General features: G+C 31.8%; 4 protein-coding genes across 8 annotated transcripts; 2 read left to right on the top strand and 2 right to left on the bottom strand.

The window, feature by feature from the left end:
- The first annotated feature begins 882 nt into the window (after positions 1-882).
- Positions 883-8,941, top strand: LOC106181423 (tetratricopeptide repeat protein 1-like). Of its 4 annotated transcripts, none has more exons than XM_087001750.1 (6): positions 900-1,048; positions 2,339-2,427; positions 7,188-7,294; positions 7,515-7,700; positions 7,993-8,047; positions 8,242-8,941. In XM_087001750.1, the coding sequence occupies exons 4-6, from the start codon at positions 7,602-7,604 to the stop codon at positions 8,367-8,369; spliced, it is 282 nt and encodes a 93-aa protein (XP_086857876.1). In that variant the 5' UTR covers positions 900-1,048; positions 2,339-2,427; positions 7,188-7,294; positions 7,515-7,601; the 3' UTR covers positions 8,370-8,941. The 4 variants fall into 4 exon arrangements, 3 of the variants coding, with proteins under 3 accessions (XP_086857875.1, XP_086857876.1, XP_086857877.1); XR_015332060.1 differs by lacking the exon at positions 900-1,048 and adding an exon at positions 1,425-1,714; XM_087001749.1 differs by lacking the exon at positions 2,339-2,427 and having other exon boundaries at positions 883-1,048.
- A 527-nt stretch (positions 8,942-9,468) lies between these two features.
- LOC147764189 (uncharacterized) lies at positions 9,469-10,375 on the bottom strand. Its single transcript, XM_087001748.1, has 3 exons — positions 10,186-10,375; positions 9,885-10,034; positions 9,469-9,629 (listed from the first exon to the last, which is right to left on the bottom strand). Exons 1-3 carry the CDS (start codon positions 10,373-10,375, stop codon positions 9,478-9,480), a joined length of 492 nt encoding a protein of 163 aa, XP_086857874.1. The 3' UTR covers positions 9,469-9,477.
- Positions 10,376-11,243: 868 nt separating this feature from the next.
- On the top strand, positions 11,244-22,610 carry LOC147764190 (tetratricopeptide repeat protein 1-like). Of its 2 annotated transcripts, XM_087000759.1 has the most exons (6): positions 11,244-11,380; positions 12,698-12,786; positions 20,857-20,963; positions 21,184-21,369; positions 21,662-21,716; positions 21,911-22,610. In XM_087000759.1, the coding sequence occupies exons 4-6, from the start codon at positions 21,271-21,273 to the stop codon at positions 22,036-22,038; spliced, it is 282 nt and encodes a 93-aa protein (XP_086856885.1). In that variant the 5' UTR covers positions 11,244-11,380; positions 12,698-12,786; positions 20,857-20,963; positions 21,184-21,270; the 3' UTR covers positions 22,039-22,610. The 2 variants fall into 2 exon arrangements, with proteins under 2 accessions (XP_086856885.1, XP_086856884.1); XM_087000758.1 differs by lacking the exon at positions 12,698-12,786 and having other exon boundaries at positions 11,294-11,380.
- LOC147764191 (uncharacterized) lies at positions 22,288-24,044 on the bottom strand. The gene is made up of 4 exons (XM_087000757.1): positions 23,855-24,044; positions 23,554-23,703; positions 23,242-23,298; positions 22,288-23,057 (listed from the first exon to the last, which is right to left on the bottom strand). Exons 1-4 carry the CDS (start codon positions 24,042-24,044, stop codon positions 22,966-22,968), a joined length of 489 nt encoding a protein of 162 aa, XP_086856883.1. The 3' UTR covers positions 22,288-22,965.
- Between the last annotated feature and the right edge of the window lie 114 nt (positions 24,045-24,158).

A 24,158-nucleotide genomic window follows, 5' to 3' on the forward strand; every position in this document is an offset into this window, starting at 1 on the left:
GGTAAATGCCCTTAAGGACTGGAAATGAAAAATAAATATTGATTCATTCATCTTTAATAACAGTCATATCAAGAATAAAAGATGTACTTCTGATTTTGAAATACTTCAGATGCAAACAGATGCCCATAGCTATTTTCTCACCTTTTTCATCACTCCATCTTTCTATCATTTCCATAACAAAGGACTCCAATTTTAACATTTTAAACTGAAAATGTTGAGAAAATAAAAAACAAAATAAAAAATTAAATAAACATAAAATAAAAAGAATAGATATTTTTTTTAAAAAATGAAAGAAAGTAAGAAAAAGAAAGACAGATAAAAATAATCAAACCAATGGATAACAATGGAAGCAAATATAAATGTTATGACAGATAATTCCAACTCAAAGTAACGTCATTAAAGGAAATCTAGGAAACTTTCAAAACGTACGTAAGATAAAACCCCAATCAAGGAAGTTTTCGATAAAAACAATTTATTTGGCTTGTCTTAATTTGGTGTTTATTTACTTTATTTTCGAAGGTTCTTCTGCTGTTTTTTTTTATTATTTATTTTGTTCAATTTTTAAAACTTTCAAACGTCCAAAGCTGTAGATCTAAATGTCCGGGAGAAGGTTTTGCATATAGCCGTACGAAAATTTCTTTTGCCGATTTTTCGTAAAATGTATGCCCACATGCATAAAAAACATTTAGGAAGAAAAGTAACTGGCGTGATTTAATAACTCTAACATATAAAACATCATAAAAATATTATCGTCTTCGATTAAATGAAAATATCTTCCTGAATTTTTTCGATACTCACCTCGCTCATTGAAAAAATGCGCAAATCTGCCGCTTTTGTTGCTAGGCACGCTCTCCAATGTGATTGGCTGAAAGTTCGCTGAAACTCGAGCGTTTACGTTTTTTTCCGCCTCCGACATACATGCAATGGAAAAGAGTGACGCCTGTGAAGCTTGATCGCTTGTCAGGATTCCATATCCCGTTATGAGTGATGGGTGCTGGCAAATATACACTGTACATTTCATTACAAAATAGGCACGTTGCCAAAGATGGTATGTCTTTTTCTCTGTCAGAATTCTCTGATATTCTCGTTTTGTTCGTTCAAATATGGCAATATCCAAGGAATAATTTACACATGAAATTCAGCTTCTTTCATTATCATTTCAGAACTTCAAAACACAATTTTGAAAGCTACGAGGACTTATTTGCGTACGTCTTTGACCTCATAACTACCAACCCGTAATTTTATTTATTTTTCAAATTTATATGGGATTTGCTGAGCAAAAAGTCATTTTGTAAGTCGGCATTCTTTTAACAAAAGTGTTTTTTTTTTCTATGTACTTTAATTGTGTTTGCTCCATTTTGTTTTACTTCATCTTTGTTGAGGTTTTTTGTTCAGGAAGAAGACCCCTTTCACTCTTTTATATGTCAGCATTATTTAAAAAAAAAGCTTTAAAATATCTTGTAACACAGCTTTATGCAGACTTAAGGGGCCTAGCAATTAAATCTCAGAGTGGTTTTATTTTATCTTTAAATCCTATATAGGCCACTGTAAGGATGGCATGTGTGGTAGGTGGGGGAAACCATTAAGGTAGTATGAGGCTTTGCTTTCAAGTAGGTCCACCATATTTGATCCTTGAAACAGTTAGTCCTAGGATCAAACTGTATTGAATGCGGCCCTAGATCCAACACAACATGCTGTGGGGGAAGCATGCATTGTAAGTGTAGTATTACAAATACTGGTCTTAGGTATTGCAGATTTTTGTTATGTTGTGTATTTTTGTGTAGTAAAACCAAATATGAAAAACAAACGGTGTTCATATGTTTGAAAAACATTGATTTTCAAAAAAGTGCATATAGGAATACAATATTAGAAAACAGAGGTTACCATAGCAATTTGAAGAAAGAAATGATAAAATGAAAGATGCACTGATAGGTAAATTTTATTTCAGATATTTTAGCACTACAATACCAGTACATTTTGAAATACTTTATATGAAAGCAAAATGTTTTAGACTGGTCATCTGCTCATTGATTTTTATAGCAGTCAACATATTTATTAAAATTTTGATTCTTGTTACATTTGAGTTTTGTATTAATCATCTCATTTTTGAGAATTTGGTTTTATTGACAGAATTGGCAGCTCTAGCATGGATTTTTAAAAATATCAATTAAGGGTGTTCTTTAAATATTTCCTGCCAAAATAAATTCTGGATGCCAAAATCTGATATCTGTCTACAAAGGAGAGTGGTGATTTGTGCTCAATAGGTGCTGTTGGTGAGAGCAAATCGGATTGCAAGTAAAGTGATAAGAAAAGCACCATTTTTACTTTTTGTTTTCAGCAAGCAGAGGAGAATAGACATCTATTTTCTTAAGATGAAGAAATGCAGATTGTCCTTAGAGCAGGGGTTTCTGCAGGATTTGCATCACAGTAGGTCAACATTCCAAAACGTTGATCTGTAATTTGGTAATTTGGTCACCAATTTACAAGAAATTCAACTACAAATATACTGTCATTCCTAAATATTTCATAAGCCATCCAGCCTTTTTTTTTTTTGAAAAACATAGGTTGTCTATTGTACTAAATGAACACTGGATGGCTATCTGGGAAAAGTCTTGCCTTAGAGTCAATTTGATCTTTTTATATCTTGTAACACAGCTTCAGGTATAAGATAACAATATGTGGCCTCTTTCAGTCTCTTTAAATATAAAAATTTAGTGATTGTAGGCCATCGCCGTCGTCGCCGTCGCTGTGCACTCAGCGATAACATGGTAAGTGGAATACCGTTTTACATTTTATATTCAAATTTACAGAACTGATGAATATTCATAATACGCAGGTCAAGTTCAAAAATCAGCATGATCGGGCCATTTTTAGGGAAGTTATGCTGTTTTTTCACTTTTTTTAGCATTATTATAACACCGATAACACGATAAGTGAAAAACATTCTTACTTTTTGGCTATAAAAATGTAGTGATTGTAGGCCATCGCCGTCGTCGCCGTTGCTGTGCACTCAGCGATAACACAATAAGTGAAAAATCGTTTTACCTTTTGGCTTGAAACTTACAGAATTGATGAATATTTATAATACACAGGTCAAATTTGAAAATCAGCATGATCGGGCCATTTTAAGGGAAGTTATGCGGTTTTTTCACTTTTTTCAGCATATATGCAGCACTGATAACACAATATAAGATTAACAGATGGGCAAATTGTCATTATACTCACAGGACTGGTCAATCTTACTAAAACGTAGGATGAGTTGGAAAAGCAGCATAATCGTGCCATTATTTTAGATGTTATGCTGTTTTTCACATTTCCTCAGATTCAATTCTTAAGCATGTTAACAGTCTCATTATTGAACTAATAAGATACGTAAAAGTGTTTGTTTGACATTTCCTGCATCTTTATAACATTGTTAGTTGATTATGTAAAAATGATGGTAAACTTGTTATTGTGTATTATGTTATAAAGTGTCAAAAATGGAAATAAACTCATATCATTGCAGTTTGTCAGATTCAATCATCTACTATCTTCAGAATCTCAGAATGGAGGAAATTGGACATTTAACACTGTTCTATTGATATTTTCCCATCTCATCAATTTTCTTAGTTGATCATATAAAAATGTCAGTAAGCAGTTTATTTTGGGTTTTTTTTTCACTTATTTTAGGATTTTTATAACACCTATAACATAATAAGTGAAAAACATTTTTACTTTTTGGCTTCAAACTTATAGAACTGATGAATGTTCATAAATCGCAGGTCAAGTTTGAAAATCAGCATTATCGGGTCAATTTTATGGAAGCTAAGAACTTCCACTTCTAAGAACTTTTCACTTTTTTCAGCATATATGCAGCACTGATAACACAATAAGTGAAAAACCGTTTTACCTTTTAGCTTGAAACTTACAGAACTGATGAATATTTATAATACGCAGGTCGAGTTCGAAAATCGGCATGATCGGGCCATTTTAAGGGAAGTTATGCTGTTTTTTCACTTTTTCAGCATATATGCAGCACTGATAACACAATATAAGATTAACAGATCTGCCAATTGTCATTATACTCACAGGACTAGTCAATCTTATTAAAAGGTAGGATGAGTTCGAAAATCAGCATAATCGGGCCATTATTTTAAAAGTTATGCTGTTTTTTCACATTTCCTCAGATTCAATTGTTAGGCATGTTAACAGTCTCATTATTGAACTAATAAGATACGTAAAAGTGTTTGTTTGACATTTCCTGCATCTTTATAACATTGTTAGTTGATTATGTAAAAATGATGATAAACTTGTTATTGTGTATTATGTTATAAAGTGTCAAAAATGGAAATAAACTCATATCATTGCAGTTTGTCAGATTCAAACATCTACTATCTTCAGAATCTCAGAATGGAGGAAACTGGACATTTAAAATTGTTCTATTGATATTTTTCCTATGTCAACAATTTTCTCAGTTGTTCATTTAAAAATGACAGTAAATTGATTATTTTGTTATATGAAAAAAAGGTGTTGAAAATAGAAAGAAAATCAGTTCAATACAGTTATCTCTTGTATACATTTTGGCATTTTGAAAGTGTGACTCTGAACTTCCATGGCCTTGAAGACCTTTCCATGGCACATTTTCTGTATATCCATGATACTTTTATTTTATTATTAAAAATTGATGGTCATTATGTTATATTGCATAAAAGTTGAAGAAAACCCTATTTTGGAAATGGCTGCCGTAATGACCATTAAGGAAAAACCATGTTACTTATGATACTCAAACTTACTGAAAAGTTTCGTAAGACTGACGTGCAGTTTGTGTTGGAAAATCAGTGTGATTGTTTTCTGTTTTGGAAGCAATGCAGCTCTATAGAGTGCTATATGGGGCTACTGTTTATGGATGGTGGTAATTGTCCCTTGGGGTAGTCACAAGCTAAATTCAGAGCTATTAAATCATTTGCCTAATTAATTTCCAAGTGCCCATTAAATAAGATTACATAAAACACACGTTGAGATTTCCCATAGGTTAAAGGGATAATAACTCTTCGTTTTGGCCAAAAAATGAATTTTCCTGGAGTAAACAACAATTTTCCCATACTTACCAATGATTAATGAATCCATTTTTACATTCAAATTTAGTCCTTGGTTTTTTTCTAAAAAGTTTGGTTTTTTTGTTAAAATCTCTTAAGAGATTATAACAGAGTATAGCCATCAGTGGAGGTCACGTGATCTTAAGACAAGCTCAGATATCAGAATAATAGCTATAACTGCTGTTTTCGTCGTAAAACAGAATATATTATATTTCTATGAGTTATTTACAATGTTTTTATTGTGAAATATAGATTTCATACGAAGAGTTATTATCCCTTTAAGCTCTCTTAACTGTGTTACATAATTAGGAATCTGTGATAATTATGCAGGTAAATGTTGTTTAATATTGCAAATAAGTTAACAAAAGAAAAAATAATTTGAATAACAGTGCCTTATTATCCTCAAACACATTGGGGTTATTCATATCATGTTATTACAGCAAGATTAAAAGTTTGAATAGCAGCTTTAATGGGATATTTTTGTTTTGTTTTCTTTTTAATTTATTTTTCAAACATTTCAAGCATTTTCAGCTCCCATCCACCTGAAGCTCTTCACATTTTCTGTATTTCCACGTAAGCAGTTGCATTGGTTTTTATGTCTTTAAACATTATGTAATATTATTTTATGCACTGTCATCATTATTCAAATATTGGGATTTTCATTATGTGAATTTGGTCCTGAAACTGTAATCTTATTGCAGGGGCAGATTGAGACTGTCTTCTGGGTCTTTCAGATTTTAAAGTTCACATTGATGGGTATCTGTTTTTTCTGTTGGAAGACCATCAAAAATGTAGGATGGATCAACAAAGATAATTTGGAATACTGTCAGAAAATATCCCTGGATCCGCTCCTGTTATTGACGATGTCACCTGTTGTGCATGATTAAAATTCAGTGTTGATTGACAGTGCTATTGTAGGCATGATTTATCATTGCATTAAAATTGACAAAAGGAACCATTTTCTGCATTTTTATTTTCTGTTTTTGTCTGTACATTTGACAGCTTTGCTGCCTTGTTTTTTTTTTTTTTTTTTTTTTTTTGTTTAAACATAGGTTGTCTATTGTACTAAATGAACACTGGATGGCTATCTGGGAAAAGTCTTGCCTTAGAGTCAATTTGATCTTTTTACGTCTTGTAACACAGCTTCAGGTATAAGATAACAATATGTGGCCTCTTTCAGTCTCTATAAATATAAAAATGTAGTGATTGTAGCTTGGATAAATGATTGACTGTTACAAGTAAATTAATGAATGCAATTTTTTACATGCTTTCTTTTATTCAAAATATAAATTATATATATGAAATATGCATGATTTGAGGAGAATTGACATCAGTATCATAAGTAATACAAATTCAGCAATTTATGTTGTAAAAAAAGAAATAATATTTAATGTTGTATATACTTTACATACTGTATATATGTATGCTATTCTATTTACATATGTACAAATATTATGAAACAAAATTACATGTTTATTATGTACAATTTGTACAAGCTCTTTCTGGAATGCTAATAAAATCCCTTCAAAACTGCAGTGAATGGATGCATATACATGTACATGGCTATTTGTTTATGCACAATGTCCAAGTGATTTTTCTCATACAGTTGTGAACAGTCATTTCAGTATTTGACTAGCTGTCGCAGCTTGGTCATCATCCAAAACTTAAATTTCTTCATCCTGCTAAGGCTATAAGGATGGGTGTCTTCCTGGGCTTGGACACTATATATCAAGGAAAAAGTTTATATGTAAAATGGGGCACATATTTTCTCTGTAAAGAATTTTATTAAGACATATTTATAGATCTTGATTATAATGCACTTGGGATGATTATAAAACCATCTAACTCACTTGTTACAACTTACTTTACATTCAAATCTGCCATCACCCAATTGAAAATAATTTAATTGTTTTATAAAATTTGAACACAATACCTTAATTCTCCCTCAGTAGATGTACCTAATTTTTCATCGTCATCATCATCAAGATCAATTTCTACAAACCCTGGTGGGAAAAAAGAAATATTTGAAAATTTTGATTCTTGAAACATTTGAGTTTTGTATTAATCTTATCATTCACAGCAATTCTAAGTATTTATATTTTCTCATTCTAGGAAAGTTAAAAGAACAGGGGAACATGGTACTAAAGCCCTTCAAATGGAATGTCTACTGACAATTTCAAATCACAGCAAGATCCAAATACAGGACCATATTCTGTGCAGTAAGTTTTTGAGTTATTATTATTATTGAAGTGTAGCAATTTCAGTTGATAGAATGATTTCCCTAGATTGGTTCACTATTTAAAATATATAATTTAAACAACATTTTATGACTGTGATAATTTTTCTTTGTTTAAAGGTTGTGTTCAATTTGGCATGCATTGATACAAGGTATATATTAAGGGTGTTTTCTTTGAGGCATTTGAAAAAAACTCTTTTCAGAAACAGCACGAAAAGGCTATTGAAGACTGTACCAAAGCACTAGAACTTAATCCTAATTATCTCAAAGCACTTTTAAGGAGGGCAGAAATGTATGAAAAGACTGAAAAATTAGATGAGGCATTAGAGGATTACAAAAAAGTAATTGAAATGGATCCAACACAACATACTGCAAGGGAAGCATGTATTGTAAGTCTGGTATCATAAAAACAGTCTCAAATACTTTAGATTTGTGTTACATGGTTTTCTGTAATGTGTCAATGTGTAGTAAGTGAAATAAAAAAAAAATGATGTTCATATATGTTTAAAAGCATCGCAATAGAAAAAAAATGCTAAAGTGCTAAAGTGTAACAGTGCAATATTCACTTAAATTTAAAGATATTAAAATAATTACAAGTCAGCAAATTGTTTTTATTCATAAGAGAACTAATCAGTGAACTTTTGAATCTGATTGAATCTGTGTTTATTTTCATCTCTTCAGCGATTGCCACAGCAAATTACAGAAAGAAATGAGAAAATGAAAGATGAAATGATGGGTAATTTATATCTTTCAGTCCTACATTTTGAAATATTTTACAATAAAGCAAAATCTTTTAGACTGGTCTTCTGCTCTTTGATTTCAATAAAAATCAACATATTTATTTAAAATTTGATTTATGAAACATTTGAGTTTTGTATTCATCTTTTCATTCAGAGCAATAGTGGAAGTATTTATATTTTCTCATTCTAGGAAAGTTAAAAGAACTGGGGAACATGGTACTAAAGCCCTTTGGAATGTCTACTGACAATTTCAAATTACATCAAGATCCAAGCACAAGTTTTCCATGTATTTGTCCAGTCAGAAGAAGCTGCAATTAGAACTTTTCTAAAATAGAGAACATAGCTGGCTTCATCATCCTTTAGATGCCTTAAATAGTTTAGCTCAGTAGCAAGATTATTCTGATATTTATCAACTTGTTTAAAAGGTTACCACACAGCAGATATTCTTAACATAAGCCAACAAAAAACTATAAAGGATAAAGATAAGAATTTGCTTGATTGGCAAAATGACTGCTCAGGCCTTTATTTTTTAAATATTAATTTAAGGTGATTTTAAAATATTTACTGCCAAAATGAAGCCTTGATGCCCATTTCTTGTCTGTCTACATAAGGAAGCAGTGCTGTGTCATCAATAGGTGCTGATGGTGAGAGAAAATCTGATTGTGAATAGAGAAATACAAGACGCCTTTTAAACTTTTTGAGCAAGCAGGAAAGAAAAGACATCTATTTACCCAAGAGAAAGAAATGCAGATTGTCCTTAGAGTACAATTCTTTTTATATCTGTTCGAGTTAAAGAAAACAATTTATGGCCTCATTCACAGTCTCATTTGAGTTGGTTGTAGTTCACTTGAATAAAAGACTGATTGCAACAATAAAATAATCCAATTTATTGTCTTTATGTGATTTCTTTATTATAAATAAAATTATATATATAAATGATATGTACATAACTTTTGACATAAATATTATAAATGTGTACAAATTAAGCAACTGATGCTGCAAAACAATAATAATGAACAACTTTTTATATATATTTACCATGGTATTCTATTTAACATATGTACAAACATGAAACAAAATTTCATGTTTACTATATACAACGTGAACAAGTAAAAGCTCTCAAGATTGTTCATAATGTCCATTGCAGTTAATGGGTGCATATACATGGGTGGCGTTTCATGTATGTACAGTGTTTTTTTCATTCAGTTTTTATGAAAAAAGAAAAGAAAAGGAAGAACAGTCAGTTTAGTAACGGATTAACTGTCTCAGCTTTGTGAGTATCCAATATTTTATTTTCTTCATCCTACTTAGTATAGCTTTCCTTTGGGGCTTGGACACTATATAAAGGAAAAGCATATATGTGAAATGAGGCTCATATTATCTCTTTGATAAATTTCATTGAGGTATTCTCTTCACATCTTGATACTTATACACATACCAAATTTAGAACGGGAATGTTAAGAAGAATGGAAAAAAATTTACATTGAATTCTGCTAGTTGTTGAATAATGAAATAAAATACCTTTTCCCTCTGTAGTCGGAGCTAATTTTTCATCATCAAGAGGGATTTCTACAAATCCTGTGGAAAAACAAAAATTACTGTCAAGGCTTAATATCATGGTGCCGTATTAGAATTGTAGTTATATTTGTGTAAGGAAGGGATCTTTTCTATTAGAATACAATTTGTTAAATATGCTTTGCTTGGGTGAAAAAAAAGTAGAATAACTTTTGCACTTCACAACATTTGAGAAGCTAACTGTCATTTAAGAAAAAAAAGTTCTGAACAGTTTTGGGTTTCATATTTATATGTTAGATTAAAGTCCTGATACTGTACCTTGATCAATACTGCTTTCCTTTTCCCAAAATGTTCGACAGCCAAAGGTAGAATCTGTCTGCACAAACACAGCCTCTCTCTGTACCCGCTCTGGGACTAGAACACCGCTGCTGGGTGTAAGTTTCCTCAGGTGATAGATGCCCTCCACAGCTGAAAAAAGGTACAAGCTATATTAATAAATGAATGGAAAGGGTCCATATCTGCATTAGAAAAACAATCATAAAAATTTCATGTATCTCAGGCATTTGTTTTATACTATTTCCAACACTGCAAATTTACAAGCATGGAGGGAGGCTTTTACCTTGAAGTACACAGTCATCTTTTCCAAAAAATGTACAGCAGCCATTTGTGGAAACTGCCTGTACAAATACATTGTCTTTTTGTTCCTGCTTTGGAACTAGAACAGCAACACTGGGTGTACTGTTTTGTGAATGGTAAATGCCCTTAAGGACTGGAAATGAAAAATAAATATTGATGTTAGATTCATTCATCTTTAATAACAGTCATATCAAGAATAAAAGATGTACTTCTGATTTTGAAATACTTCAGATGCAAACAGATGCCCATAGCTATTTTCTCACCTTTTTCATCACTCCATCTTTCTATCATTTCCATAACAAAGGACTCCAATTTTAACATTTTAAACTGAAAATGTTGAGAAAATAAAAAACAAAATAAAAAATTAAATAAAAAAAAAATAAGAAAAAGAATAAATAATTTTTTTTAAAAATGAAAGAAAGTAAGAAAAAGAAAGACAGATAAAAATAATTAAACCAATGGATAACAATGAAAGCAAATATAAATGTTATGACAGATAATTCCAACTCAAAGTAACATTAAAGGAAATCTAGGAAACTTTCAAAACGTACGTAAGATAAAACCCAATCAAGGAAGTTTTCGATAAAAACAATTTATTTGGCTTGTCTTAATTTGGTGTTTATTTCCTTTATTTTCGAAGGTTTTCTGCTGTTTTTTTTTAAATTTAATTTTGTTTAATTTTTTAAAACTTTTAAACGTCCAAAGCTGTAGATCTAAATGTCCGCGAGAAGTTTTTGCATATAGCCGTACGAAAAATTCTTTTGCCGATTTTTCGTAAAATGTATGCCCACATGCATAAAAAACATTTAAGAAGAAAAGTAACTGGCGTGATTTAATTACTCTAACATATAAAACATCATAAAAATATTATCGTCTTCGATTAAATGAAAATATCTTCCTGAATTTTTTCGATACTCACCTCGCTCATTGAAAAAATGCGCAAATCTGCCGCTTTTGTTGCTAGGCACGCTCTCCAATGTGATTGGCTGAAAGTTCGCTGAAACTCGAGCGTTTACGTTTTTCTCCGCCTCCGACATACATGCAATGGAAAAGAGTGACGCAGACGCCTGAAATATTTCACAATATTTGATCGGTTGTCAGGATTCCATATCCCGTAATGAGTGATGGGTGCTAGCAAATATACATTTCATTACAAAATAGGCACGTTGCCAAAGATGGTATTTTTTTTTCTCAGTCAGAATTCTCTGAAATTCTCGTTTTGTTCGTTCAAATATGGCAATATCCAAGGAATAATTTACACATGAAATTAAGCTTCTTTCATTATTATTTCAGAACTTCAAAACACAATTTTGAAAGCTACGAGGACTTAAAAGCTATAAATTTGCGTACTCAGTACGTCTTTGACCTCATTACTACAGTACCAACCCGTAATTTTATTTATTTTTCAAATTTATATGGGATTTGCTTAGCAAAAAGTCATTTTGTAAGTCGGCATTCTTTTAACAAAAGTGTTTTTTTTTTTTTTTTTCATGTACTTTAACTGTGTTTGCTCCATTTTGTTTTACTTCATCTTTGTTGAGGTTTTTTGTTCAGGAAAGACTCCTTTCACTCTTTTATATATCAGCATAATAAAAAAAAAAGCTTTAAAATATCTTGTAACACAGCTTCATGCAGACTTAAAGGGCCTAGCAATTAAATCTCTGGTTTTATTTTATCTTAAAATCCTATATAGGCCACTGTAAGGATGGCATGTGTGGTAGGTGGGGGAAACCATTAAGGGAGTATGAGGCTTTGCTTTCAAGTAGGTCCACCATATTTGAGCCTTGAATCAGTTAGTCCTAGGATCAAACTGTATTGAATGCGGCCCTAGATCTAACACAACATGCTGTGGGGGAAGCATGCATTGTAAGTGTAGTATTACAAATACTGGTCTTAGATATTGTAGATTTTTGTTGTGTTGTGTATTTATGTGTAGTAAAACCAAATATGAAAAACAAACGGTGTTCATATGTTTGAAAAACATTGATTTTCAAAAAAGTGCATATAGGAATACAATATTAGAAAACAGAAGTTACCATAGCAATTTGAAGAAAGAAATGATAAAATGAAAGGTGCACTGATAGGTAAATTTTTATTTCAGATATTTCAGCACTACAGTACCATGCAGTAAATTTTGAAATACTTTATATGAAAGCAAAACATTTTAGACTGGTCCTCTGCTCATTGATTTTAATAGCAGTCAACATATTTATTAAAATTTTGATTCTTGTTACATTTGAGTTTTGTATTAATCATCTCATTTTTGAGAATTTGGTTTTATTGACAGAATTGGCAGCTCTAGCATGGATTTTTAAAAATATCAATTAAGGGTGTTCTTTAAATATTTCCTGCCAAAATAAATTCTGGATGCCAAAATCTGATATCTGTCTACAAAGGAGAGTGGTGATTTGTGCTCAATAGGTGCTGTTGGTGAGAGCAAATCGGATTGCAAGTAAAGTGATAAGAAAAGCACCATTTTTACTTTTTGTTTTCAGCAAGCAGAGGAGAATAGACATCTATTTTCTTAAGATGAAGAAATGCAGATTGTCCTTAGAGCAGGGGTTTCTGCAGGATTTGCATCACAGTAGGTCAACATTCCAAAACGTTGATCTGTAATTTGGTAATTTGGTCACCAATTTACAAGAAATTCAACTACAAATATACTGTCATTTCTAAATATTTCATAAGCCATCCAGCCTTTTTTTTTTTTTTTTTTTTTTTGAAAAACATAGGTTGTCTATTGTATTAAATGAACACTGGATGGCTATCTGGGAAAAGTCTTGCCTTAGAGTCAATTTGATCTTTTTATATCTTGTAACACAGCTTCAGGTATAAGATAACAATATGTGGCCTCTTTCAGTCTCTTTAAATATAAAAATGTAGTGATTGTAGGCCATCGCCGCCGTCGCCGTCGCTGTGCACTCAGCGATAACACGATAAGTGGAATACCGTTTAACATTTTGTATTCAAATTTACAGAACTGATGAATATTCATAATACGCAGGTCAAGTTCAAAAATCAGCATGATCGGGCCATTTTTAGGGAAGTTATGCTGTTTTTTCACTTTTTTTAGCATTATTATAACACCGATAACACGATAAGTGAAAAACATTCTTACTTTTTGGCTTGAAACTTATAAAGCTGATGAATATTCATAATATGTAGGTCAAGTTCGAAAATCAGAGTTATCAGGTCAATTTTATGGAAGTAATGCTGTTTTTTCACTTTTTTCAGCATATATGCAACACTGATAACACAATAAGTGAAAAAACGTTTTACCTTTTGGCTTGAAACTGACAGAATTGATGAATATTTATAATACGCAGGTCAAATTTGAAAATCAGCATGATCCGGCCATTTTAAGGGAAGTTATGCTGTTTTTTCACTTTTTTCAGCATATATGCAGCACTGATAACACAATATAAGATTAACAGATGGGCAAATTGTCATTATACTCACAGGACTGGTCAATCTTACTAAAACGTAGGATGAGTTGGAAAAGCAGCATAATCGTGCCATTATTTTAGATGTTATGCTGTTTTTCACATTTCCTCAGATTCAATTCTTAAGCATGTTAACAGTCTCATTATTGAACTAATAAGATACGTAAAAGTGTTTGTTTGACATTTCCTGCATCTTTATAACATTGTTAGTTGATTATGTAAAAATGATGGTAAACTTGTTATTGTGTATTATGTTATAAAGTGTCAAAAATGGAAATAAACTCATATCATTGCAGTTTGTCAGATTCAATCATCTACTATCTTCAGAATCTCAGAATGGAGGAAATTGGACATTTAACACTGTTCTATTGATATTTTCCCATCTCATCAATTTTCTTAGTTGATCATATTAAAATGTCAGTAAGCAGTTTATTTTGGGTTTTTTTTTCACTTTTTTTAGCATTTTTATAACACCTATAACATAATAAGTGAAAAACATTTTTACTTTTTGGCTTCAAACTTATAGAACTGATGAGTGTTCATAAATCGCAGGTCAAGTTTGAAAATCAGCATTATCGGGTCAATTTTATGGAAGCTAAGAACTTCCACTTCTAAGAACTTTTCACTTTTTTCAGCATATATGCAGCACTGATAACACAATAAGTGAAAAACCATTTTACCTTTTAGCTTGAAACTTACAGAACTGATGAATATTTATAATACGCAGGTCGAGTTCGAAAATCGGCATGATCGGGCCATTTTAAGGGAAGTTATGCTGTTTTTTCACTTTTTCAGCATATATGCAGCACTGATAACACAATATAAGATTAACAGATCTGCCAATTGTCATTATACTCACAGGACTAGTCAATCTTATTAAAAAGTAGGATGAGTTCGAAAATCAGCATAATCGGGCCATTATTTTAAAAGTTATGCTGTTTTTTCACATTTCCTCAGATTCAATTGTTAGGCATGTTAACAGTCTCATTATTGAACTAATAAGATACGTAAAAGTGTTTGTTTGACATTTCCTGCATCTTTATAACATTGTTAGTTGATTATGTAAAAATGATGATAAACTTGTTATTGTGTATTATGTTATAAAGTGTCAAAAATGGAAATAAACTCATATCATTGCAGTTTGTCAGATTCAAACATCTACTATCTTCAGAATCTCAGAATGGAGGAAACTGGACATTTAAAATTGTTCTATTGATATTTTTCCTATGTCAACAATTTTCTCAGTTGTTCATTTAAAAATGACAGTAAATTGATTATTTTGTTATATGAAAAAAAGGTGTTGAAAATAGAAAGAAAATCAGTTCAATACAGTTATCTCTTGTATACATTTTGGCATTTTGAAAGTGTGACTCTGAACTTCCATGGCCTTGAAGACCTTTCCATGGCACATTTTCTGTATATCCATGATACTTTTATTTTATTATTAAAAATTGATGGTCATTATGTTATATTGCATAAAAGTTGAAGAAAACCCTATTTTGGAAATGGCTGCCGTAATGACCATTAAGGAAAAACCATGTTACTTATGATACTCAAACTTACTGAAAAGTTTCGTAAGACTGACGTGCAGTTTGTGTTGGAAAATCAGTGTGATTGTTTTCTGTTTTGGAAGCAATGCAGCTCTATAGAGTGCTATATGGGGCTACTGTTTATGGATGGTGGTAATTGTCCCTTGGGGTAGTCACAAGCTAAATTCAGAGCTATTAAATCATTTGCCTAATTAATTTCCAAGTGCCCATTAAATAAGATTACATAAAACACACGTTGAGATTTCCCATAGGTTAAAGGGATAATAACTCTTCGTTTTGGCCAAAAAATGAATTTTCCTGGAGTAAACAACAATTTTCCCATACTTACCAATGATTAATGAATCCATTTTTACATTCAAATTTAGTCCTTGGTTTTTTTCTAAAAAGTTTGGTTTTTTTGTTAAAATCTCTTAAGAGATTATAACAGAGTATAGCCATCAGTGGAGGTCACGTGATCTTAAGACAAGCTCAGATATCAGAATAATAGCTATAACTGCTGTTTTCGTCGTAAAACAGAATATATTATATTTCTATGAGTTATTTACAATGTTTTTATTGTGAAATATAGATTTCATACGAAGAGTTATTATCCCTTTAAGCTCTCTTAACTGTGTTACATAATTAGGAATCTGTGATAATTATGCAGGTAAATGTTGTTTAATATTGCAAATAAGTTAACAAAAGAAAAAATAATTTGAATAACAGTGCCTTATTATCCTCAAACACATTGGGGTTATTCATATCATGTTATTACAGCAAGATTAAAAGTTTGAATAGCAGCTTTAATGGGATATTTTTGTTTTGTTTTCTTTTTAATTTATTTTTCAAACATTTCAAGCATTTTCAGCTCCCATCCACCTGAAGCTCTTCACATTTTCTGTATTTCCACGTAAGCAGTTGCATTGGTTTTTATGTCTTTAAACATTATGTAATATTATTTTATGCACTGTCATCATTATTCAAATATTGGGATTTTCATTATGTGAATTTGGTCCTGAAACTGTAATCTTATTGCAGGGGCAGATTGAGACTGTCTTCTGGGTCTTTCAGATTTTAAAGTTCACATTGATGGGTATCTGTTTTTTCTGTTGGAAGACCATCAAAAATGTAGGATGGATCAACAAAGATAATTTGGAATACTGTCAGAAAATATCCCTGGATCCGCTCCTGTTATTGACGATGTCACCTGTTGTGCATGATTAAAATTCAGTGTTGATTGACAGTGCTATTGTAGGCATGATTTATCATTGCATTAAAATTGACAAAAGGAACCATTTTCTGCATTTTTATTTTCTGTTTTTGTCTGTACATTTGACAGCTTTGCTGCCTTGTTTTTTTTTTTTTTTTTTTTTTTTGTTTAAACATAGGTTGTCTATTGTACTAAATGAACACTGGATGGCTATCTGGGAAAAGTCTTGCCTTAGAGTCAATTTGATCTTTTTACGTCTTGTAACACAGCTTCAGGTATAAGATAACAATATGTGGCCTCTTTCAGTCTCTATAAATATAAAAATGTAGTGATTGTAGCTTGGATAAATGATTGACTGTTACAAGTAAATTAATGAATGCAATTTTTTACATGCTTTCTTTTATTCAAAATATAAATTATATATATGAAATATGCATGATTTGAGGAGAATTGACATCAGTATCATAAGTAATACAAATTCAGCAATTTATGTTGTAAAAAAAGAAATAATATTTAATGTTGTATATACTTTACATACTGTATATATGTATGCTATTCTATTTACATATGTACAAATATTATGAAACAAAAACTACAATTAAGAGAATTAATTGTATTTATGTAGCAAATGGTTTGTTTTAGTGGTGCTATTAACTTTTTGGTAATACATCAACGTTTTGTTTGGGTCTTGTGTCTGCACATTTTGACCTTAAGTAGTTGACCAAGACAAGGTGTTAACAGATGTCCAGGGTTAAGGAATGTCTTAGCTGCTGTGTATCAAGGCACACACAAGTATATTCTATGAAAGATGTTTTGGAGATTAATTCCATCGAGCTGCATTCAGTGAAAAGTCATTCAGCTTTGTAGCTGCGGATATATTTACCCGCAGTTTTAGCAGCTACACTGTATTATTACTTACGTTTCTTTATTGTTATTTGTACACTGGTTACCAGTCATCACTTTTGTGGTTTCAAGATTTGGGGACGACTATTTGTTACTTGGTGACTAATTTCTTCGGATTATTCAGTTTTCCCCAGCCACCAGTTTTGGTATTCAAGATTCAGCGACGGCTGTTGACGGTTATTTGTTACTTGGTGACTTTATTTTATTTGGACAATATTCACTTTTCTCCAGTCACCAGTATTTGATATTCAAGTTTCGGCGACGGCTGTTTCCTTTTACGGGATGACTTCAAGTTTTGGATCACACACAGGCTAGTATTTGTTTTCATTTCTCCCCTTTTTTCACGTGTTCTTATCAATACATTTATAATTGTTGTGTTATGCAACTACAGTTGTTACCTATTTTGTTTAGGTGTCACTCATCATGTTATTTTTGATTTTTTTTTTCTTTTGTGTGCATCTATTTTATTTATGTTTATATTCCTATCGGGCCAGGTGTTGTTGCAGTTTTCATATTTCCTATTTCCTGGCTGTCATTGACATGCCGTAATCTAGTCATATCCTATTTCCGATTGTCTCCGTGTCCGCATTACCAGGTGGAGTATTATTAGGGGTTTCTGGTCGACTAGGCGATATGCATTTTTGGAGTTTTTATGCTCTTTGTTCTGGGTGTACTTCCCAGGTTTTTAACTGTTTGCCTAGTAGTGAGAACCCTGTAGTGGTATCTGGTATACTAGGTTCTGGGTGTATTTCCCAGGTTTTTTAACTGTTTGCCTAGTAGTGAGAGCCCTTTGTGGTATCTGGTATACTAGGTTCTGGGTGTATTCCCAGATTTTTAACTGTTTGCCTAGTAGTGAGAGCCCTTTGGTGGTATCTGGTATACTAGGTTCTGGGCGGGGATGTGAGCTTCTCTCACATCATATGGCCTTTTATTTTCATTTGCGCCAACTTTTTGCTCCTATAGCTGTTGTGATTTCTCATATTTTTCATAATTAATCCTGGTTACATTTCATTAACATACTTTATTATTTTTATATTTAGCACTTATATAGTTTGGGGGATGTTTATTATCTCCCCAGTTTTGTAACTTTGTATCTTATTAGTTTTCGTCATTAATAAATGACAATTTCAGTCATATGGACTTATCCTACTTAATTTGGAGCAAAAACAGAGCTTCGTTGTGCTTGTGAACATTTGGCTACATAAAACTACAATTAAGAGAATTAATTGTATTTATGTAGCAAATGGTTTGTTTTAGTGGTGCTATTAACTTTTTGGTAATACATCAACGTTTTGTTTGGGTCTTGTGTCTGCACATTTTGACCTTAAGTAGTTGACCAAGACAAGGTGTTAACAGATGTCCAGGGTTAAGGAATGTCTTAGCTGCTGTGTATCAAGGCACACACAAGTATATTCTATGAAAGATGTTTTGGAGATTAATTCCATCGAGCTGCATTCAGTGAAAAGTCATTCAGCTTTGTAGCTGCGGATATATTTACCCGCAGTTTTAGCAGCTACACTGTATTATTACTTACGTTTCTTTATTGTTATTTGTACACCCTCCACCCTCCCCTACCACCTGCCTTCATCCTTGTGGTGTTTTTAACACTTAGACTTATTTACTTTCAAGCGGCACCTGTGTGACATAATTAAGGGGGGCACCTATTTGGATAGTGCCACTTTGCCTCTGGTAGGCCTGCTAATCAGAGGCATATGAGTTCAGTTATTCAGGAGACAGTTAATGCTCTCCCTCACTTTTCTCGTAAATTTCACAACATTAAGAAGTGCATTATTCAGGAGTAAAAATTTTGAGGTGATGTTTGGTAAACTTATTCAACCCCCCCCCATATTTTTTTTTTCTCTTTCCATGACTAATGAAGCAGATTTGAGCATTGGCTCAATGTAACATGGTTGTATTTATGCTTGTTAGCTATAACTCATTTGGCACATTAATTAGTCATTTCAGATTATCTGGTTATCATTTGTTTATTGATATATATCATACATGTGAGATTATTACTTTAAAACTATAGTTAGGTAAATGTACTATGCAGGGCATATGAGGCAGTACGTAGGCCAAGAGAGACAACTCTATGATTGGGCTGTCAGAGCAATGAGGAAACCTACGTCCCCGTCCTAAAAAGGTAGGGGTTGCGTAGCTCGCTCTCAGCCTAGGCCGGCTTTAGAATGTGCCTTTTGCCTTTTCTTTTCATTTGCGCCAACCATTTGCGCCAACTTTTTGCTCCTATAGCTGTTGTGATTTCTCATATTTTTCATAAGCCTTTTATTTTCATTTGCGCCAACTTTTTGCTCCTATAGCTGTTGTGATTTCTCATATTTTTCATAATTAATCCTGGTTACATTTCATTAACATACTTTATTATTTTTATATTTAGCACTTATATAGTTTGGGGGATGTTTATTATCTCCCCAGTTTTGTAACTTTGTATCTTATTAGTTTTCGTCATTAATAAATGACAATTGCCTTTTATTTTCATTTGCGCCAACTTTTTGCTCCTATAGCTGTTGTGATTTCTCATATTTTTCATAATTAATCCTGGTTACATTTCATTAACATACTTTATTATTTTTATATTTAGCACTTATATAGTTTGGGGGATGTTTATTATCTCCCCAGTTTTGTAACTTTTTCATTTGCGCCAACTTTTTGCTCCTATAGCTGTTGTGATTTCTCATATTTTTCATAATTAATCCTGGTTACATTTCATTAACATACTTTATTATTTTTATATTTAGCACTTATATAGTTTGGGGGATGTTTATTATCTCCCCAGTTTTGTAACTTTGTATCTTATTAGTTTTCGTCATTAATAAATGACAATTTCAGTCATATGGACTTATCCTACTTAATTTGGAGCAAAAACAGAGCTTCGTTGTGCTTGTGAACATTTGGCTACATAAATTACATGTTTATTATGTACAATTTGTACAAGCTCTTTCTGGAATGCTAATAAAATCCCTTCAAAACTGCAGTGAATGGATGCATATACATGTACATGGCTATTTGTTTATGCACAATGTCCAAGTGATTTTTCTCATACAGTTGTGAACAGTCATTTCAGTATTTGACTAGCTGTCGCAGCTTGGTCATCATCCAAAACTTAAATTTCTTCATCCTGCTAAGGCTATAAGGATGGGTGTCTTCCTGGGCTTGGACACTATATATCAAGGAAAAAGTTTATATGTAAAATGGGGCACATATTTTCTCTGTAAAGAATTTTATTAAGACATATTTATAGATCTTGATTATAATGCACTTGGGATGATTATAAAACCATCTAACTCACTTGTTACAACTTACTTTACATTCAAATCTGCCATCACCCAATTGAAAATAATTTAATTGTTTTATAAAATTTGAACACAATACCTTAATTCTCCCTCAGTAGATGTACCTAATTTTTCATCGTCATCATCATCAAGATCAATTTCTACAAACCCTGGTGGGAAAAAAGAAATATTTGAAAATTTTGATTCTTGAAACATTTGAGTTTTGTATTAATCTTATCATTCACAGCAATTCTAAGTATTTATATTTTCTCATTCTAGGAAAGTTAAAAGAACAGGGGAACATGGTACTAAAGCCCTTCAAATGGAATGTCTACTGACAATTTCAAATCACAGCAAGATCCAAATACAGGACCATATTCTGTGCAGTAAGTTTTTGAGTTATTATTATTATTGAAGTGTAGCAATTTCAGTTGATAGAATGATTTCCCTAGATTGGTTCACTATTTGAAATATATAATTTAAACAACATTTTATGACTGTGATAATTTTTCTTTGTTTAAAGGTTGTGTTCAATTTGGCATGCATTGATACAAGGTATATATTAAGGGTGTTTTCTTTGAGGCATTTGAAAAAAACTCTTTTCAGAAACAGCACGAAAAGGCTATTGAAGACTGTACCAAAGCACTAGAACTTAATCCTAATTATCTCAAAGCACTTTTAAGGAGGGCAGAAATGTATGAAAAGACTGAAAAATTAGATGAGGCATTAGAGGATTACAAAAAAGTAATTGAAATGGATCCAACACAACATACTGCAAGGGAAGCATGTATTGTAAGTCTGGTATCATAAAAACAGTCTCAAATACTTTAGATTTGTGTTACATGGTTTTCTGTAATGTGTCAATGTGTAGTAAGTGAAATAAAAAAAAAATGATGTTCATATATGTTTAAAAGCATCGCAATAGAAAAAAAATGCTAAAGTGCTAAAGTGTAACAGTGCAATATTCACTTAAATTTAAAGATATTAAAATAATTACAAGTCAGCAAATTGTTTTTATTCATAAGAGAACTAATCAGTGAACTTTTGAATCTGATTGAATCTGTGTTTATTTTCATCTCTTCAGCGATTGCCACAGCAAATTACAGAAAGAAATGAGAAAATGAAAGATGAAATGATGGGTAATTTATATCTTTCAGTCCTACATTTTGAAATATTTTACAATAAAGCAAAATCTTTTAGACTGGTCTTCTGCTCTTTGATTTCAATAAAAATCAACATATTTATTTAAAATTTGATTTATGAAACATTTGAGTTTTGTATTCATCTTTTCATTCAGAGCAATAGTGGAAGTATTTATATTTTCTCATTCTAGGAAAGTTAAAAGAACTGGGGAACATGGTACTAAAGCCCTTTGGAATGTCTACTGACAATTTCAAATTACATCAAGATCCAAGCACAAGTTTTCCATGTATTTGTCCAGTCAGAAGAAGCTGCAATTAGAACTTTTCTAAAATAGAGAACATAGCTGGCTTCATCATCCTTTAGATGCCTTAAATAGTTTAGCTCAGTAGCAAGATTATTCTGATATTTATCAACTTGTTTAAAAGGTTACCACACAGCAGATATTCTTAACATAAGCCAACAAAAAACTATAAAGGATAAAGATAAGAATTTGCTTGATTGGCAAAATGACTGCTCAGGCCTTTATTTTTTAAATATTAATTTAAGGTGATTTTAAAATATTTACTGCCAAAATGAAGCCTTGATGCCCATTTCTTGTCTGTCTACATAAGGAAGCAGTGCTGTGTCATCAATAGGTGCTGATGGTGAGAGAAAATCTGATTGTGAATAGAGAAATACAAGACGCCTTTTAAACTTTTTGAGCAAGCAGGAAAGAAAAGACATCTATTTACCCAAGAGAAAGAAATGCAGATTGTCCTTAGAGTACAATTCTTTTTATATCTGTTCGAGTTAAAGAAAACAATTTATGGCCTCATTCACAGTCTCATTTGAGTTGGTTGTAGTTCACTTGAATAAAAGACTGATTGCAACAATAAAATAATCCAATTTATTGTCTTTATGTGATTTCTTTATTATAAATAAAATTATATATATAAATGATATGTACATAACTTTTGACATAAATATTATAAATGTGTACAAATTAAGCAACTGATGCTGCAAAACAATAATAATGAACAACTTTTTATATATATTTACCATGGTATTCTATTTAACATATGTACAAACATGAAACAAAATTTCATGTTTACTATATACAACGTGAACAAGTAAAAGCTCTCAAGATTGTTCATAATGTCCATTGCAGTTAATGGGTGCATATACATGGGTGGCGTTTCATGTATGTACAGTGTTTTTTTCATTCAGTTTTTATGAAAAAAGAAAAGAAAAGGAAGAACAGTCAGTTTAGTAACGGATTAACTGTCTCAGCTTTGTGAGTATCCAATATTTTATTTTCTTCATCCTACTTAGTATAGCTTTCCTTTGGGGCTTGGACACTATATAAAGGAAAAGCATATATGTGAAATGAGGCTCATATTATCTCTTTGATAAATTTCATTGAGGTATTCTCTTCACATCTTGATACTTATACACATACCAAATTTAGAACGGGAATGTTAAGAAGAATGGAAAAAAATTTACATTGAATTCTGCTAGTTGTTGAATAATGAAATAAAATACCTTTTCCCTCTGTAGTCGGAGCTAATTTTTCATCATCAAGAGGGATTTCTACAAATCCTGTGGAAAAACAAAAATTACTGTCAAGGCTTAATATCATGGTGCCGTATTAGAATTGTAGTTATATTTGTGTAAGGAAGGGATCTTTTCTATTAGAATACAATTTGTTAAATATGCTTTGCTTGGGTGAAAAAAAAGTAGAATAACTTTTGCACTTCACAACATTTGAGAAGCTAACTGTCATTTAAGAAAAAAAAGTTCTGAACAGTTTTGGGTTTCATATTTATATGTTAGATTAAAGTCCTGATACTGTACCTTGATCAATACTGCTTTCCTTTTCCCAAAATGTTCGACAGCCAAAGGTAGAATCTGTCTGCACAAACACAGCCTCTCTCTGTACCCGCTCTGGGACTAGAACACCGCTGCTGGGTGTAAGTTTCCTCAGGTGATAGATGCCCTCCACAGCTGAAAAAAGGTACAAGCTATATTAATAAATGAATGGAAAGGGTCCATATCTGCATTAGAAAAACAATCATAAAAATTTCATGTATCTCAGGCATTTGTTTTATACTATTTCCAACACTGCAAATTTACAAGCATGGAGGGAGGCTTTTACCTTGAAGTACACAGTCATCTTTTCCAAAAAATGTACAGCAGCCATTTGTGGAAACTGCCTGTACAAATACATTGTCTTTTTGTTCCTGCTTTGGAACTAGAACAGCAACACTGGGTGTACTGTTTTGTGAATGGTAAATGCCCTTAAGGACTGGAAATGAAAAATAAATATTGATGTTAGATTCATTCATCTTTAATAACAGTCATATCAAGAATAAAAGATGTACTTCTGATTTTGAAATACTTCAGATGCAAACAGATGCCCATAGCTATTTTCTCACCTTTTTCATCACTCCATCTTTCTA

The sequence above is a fragment of the Lingula anatina genome, chromosome 1 (assembly GCF_051362555.1).
Source record: "Lingula anatina isolate TDL-2025a chromosome 1, LinAna3.0, whole genome shotgun sequence".
Lineage (NCBI taxonomy): Eukaryota > Metazoa > Brachiopoda > Lingulata > Lingulida > Lingulidae > Lingula > Lingula anatina.

Excerpts from the sequence above, each read along its gene's own strand:
- LOC147764191 (XM_087000757.1), bottom strand. The coding sequence starts at position 24,044 with ATGAATGAATCTAACATCAATATTTATTTTTCATTTCCAGTCCTTAAG. Across the intron at positions 23,704-23,854 it reads AGATGACTGTGTACTTCAAG|CTGTGGAGGGCATCTATCAC; the intron begins GTAAAAGCCTCC and ends ACCTTTTTTCAG. Across the intron at positions 23,058-23,241 it reads TCCGACTACAGAGGGAAAAG|TGTCCAAGCCCCAAAGGAAA; the intron begins GTATTTTATTTC and ends TCCTTTATATAG.
- LOC106181423 (XM_087001749.1), top strand. The coding sequence starts at position 7,602 with ATGTATGAAAAGACTGAAAAATTAGATGAGGCATTAGAGGATTACAAA. Across the intron at positions 7,701-7,992 it reads CTGCAAGGGAAGCATGTATT|CGATTGCCACAGCAAATTAC; the intron begins GTAAGTCTGGTA and ends TCATCTCTTCAG. Across the intron at positions 8,048-8,241 it reads AATGAAAGATGAAATGATGG|GAAAGTTAAAAGAACTGGGG; the intron begins GTAATTTATATC and ends TTCTCATTCTAG.
- LOC147764189 (XM_087001748.1), bottom strand. The coding sequence starts at position 10,375 with ATGAATGAATCTAACATCAATATTTATTTTTCATTTCCAGTCCTTAAG. Across the intron at positions 10,035-10,185 it reads AGATGACTGTGTACTTCAAG|CTGTGGAGGGCATCTATCAC; the intron begins GTAAAAGCCTCC and ends ACCTTTTTTCAG. Across the intron at positions 9,630-9,884 it reads GGAAAGCAGTATTGATCAAG|GATTTGTAGAAATCCCTCTT; the intron begins GTACAGTATCAG and ends GTTTTTCCACAG.
- LOC147764190 (XM_087000759.1), top strand. The coding sequence starts at position 21,271 with ATGTATGAAAAGACTGAAAAATTAGATGAGGCATTAGAGGATTACAAA. Across the intron at positions 21,370-21,661 it reads CTGCAAGGGAAGCATGTATT|CGATTGCCACAGCAAATTAC; the intron begins GTAAGTCTGGTA and ends TCATCTCTTCAG. Across the intron at positions 21,717-21,910 it reads AATGAAAGATGAAATGATGG|GAAAGTTAAAAGAACTGGGG; the intron begins GTAATTTATATC and ends TTCTCATTCTAG.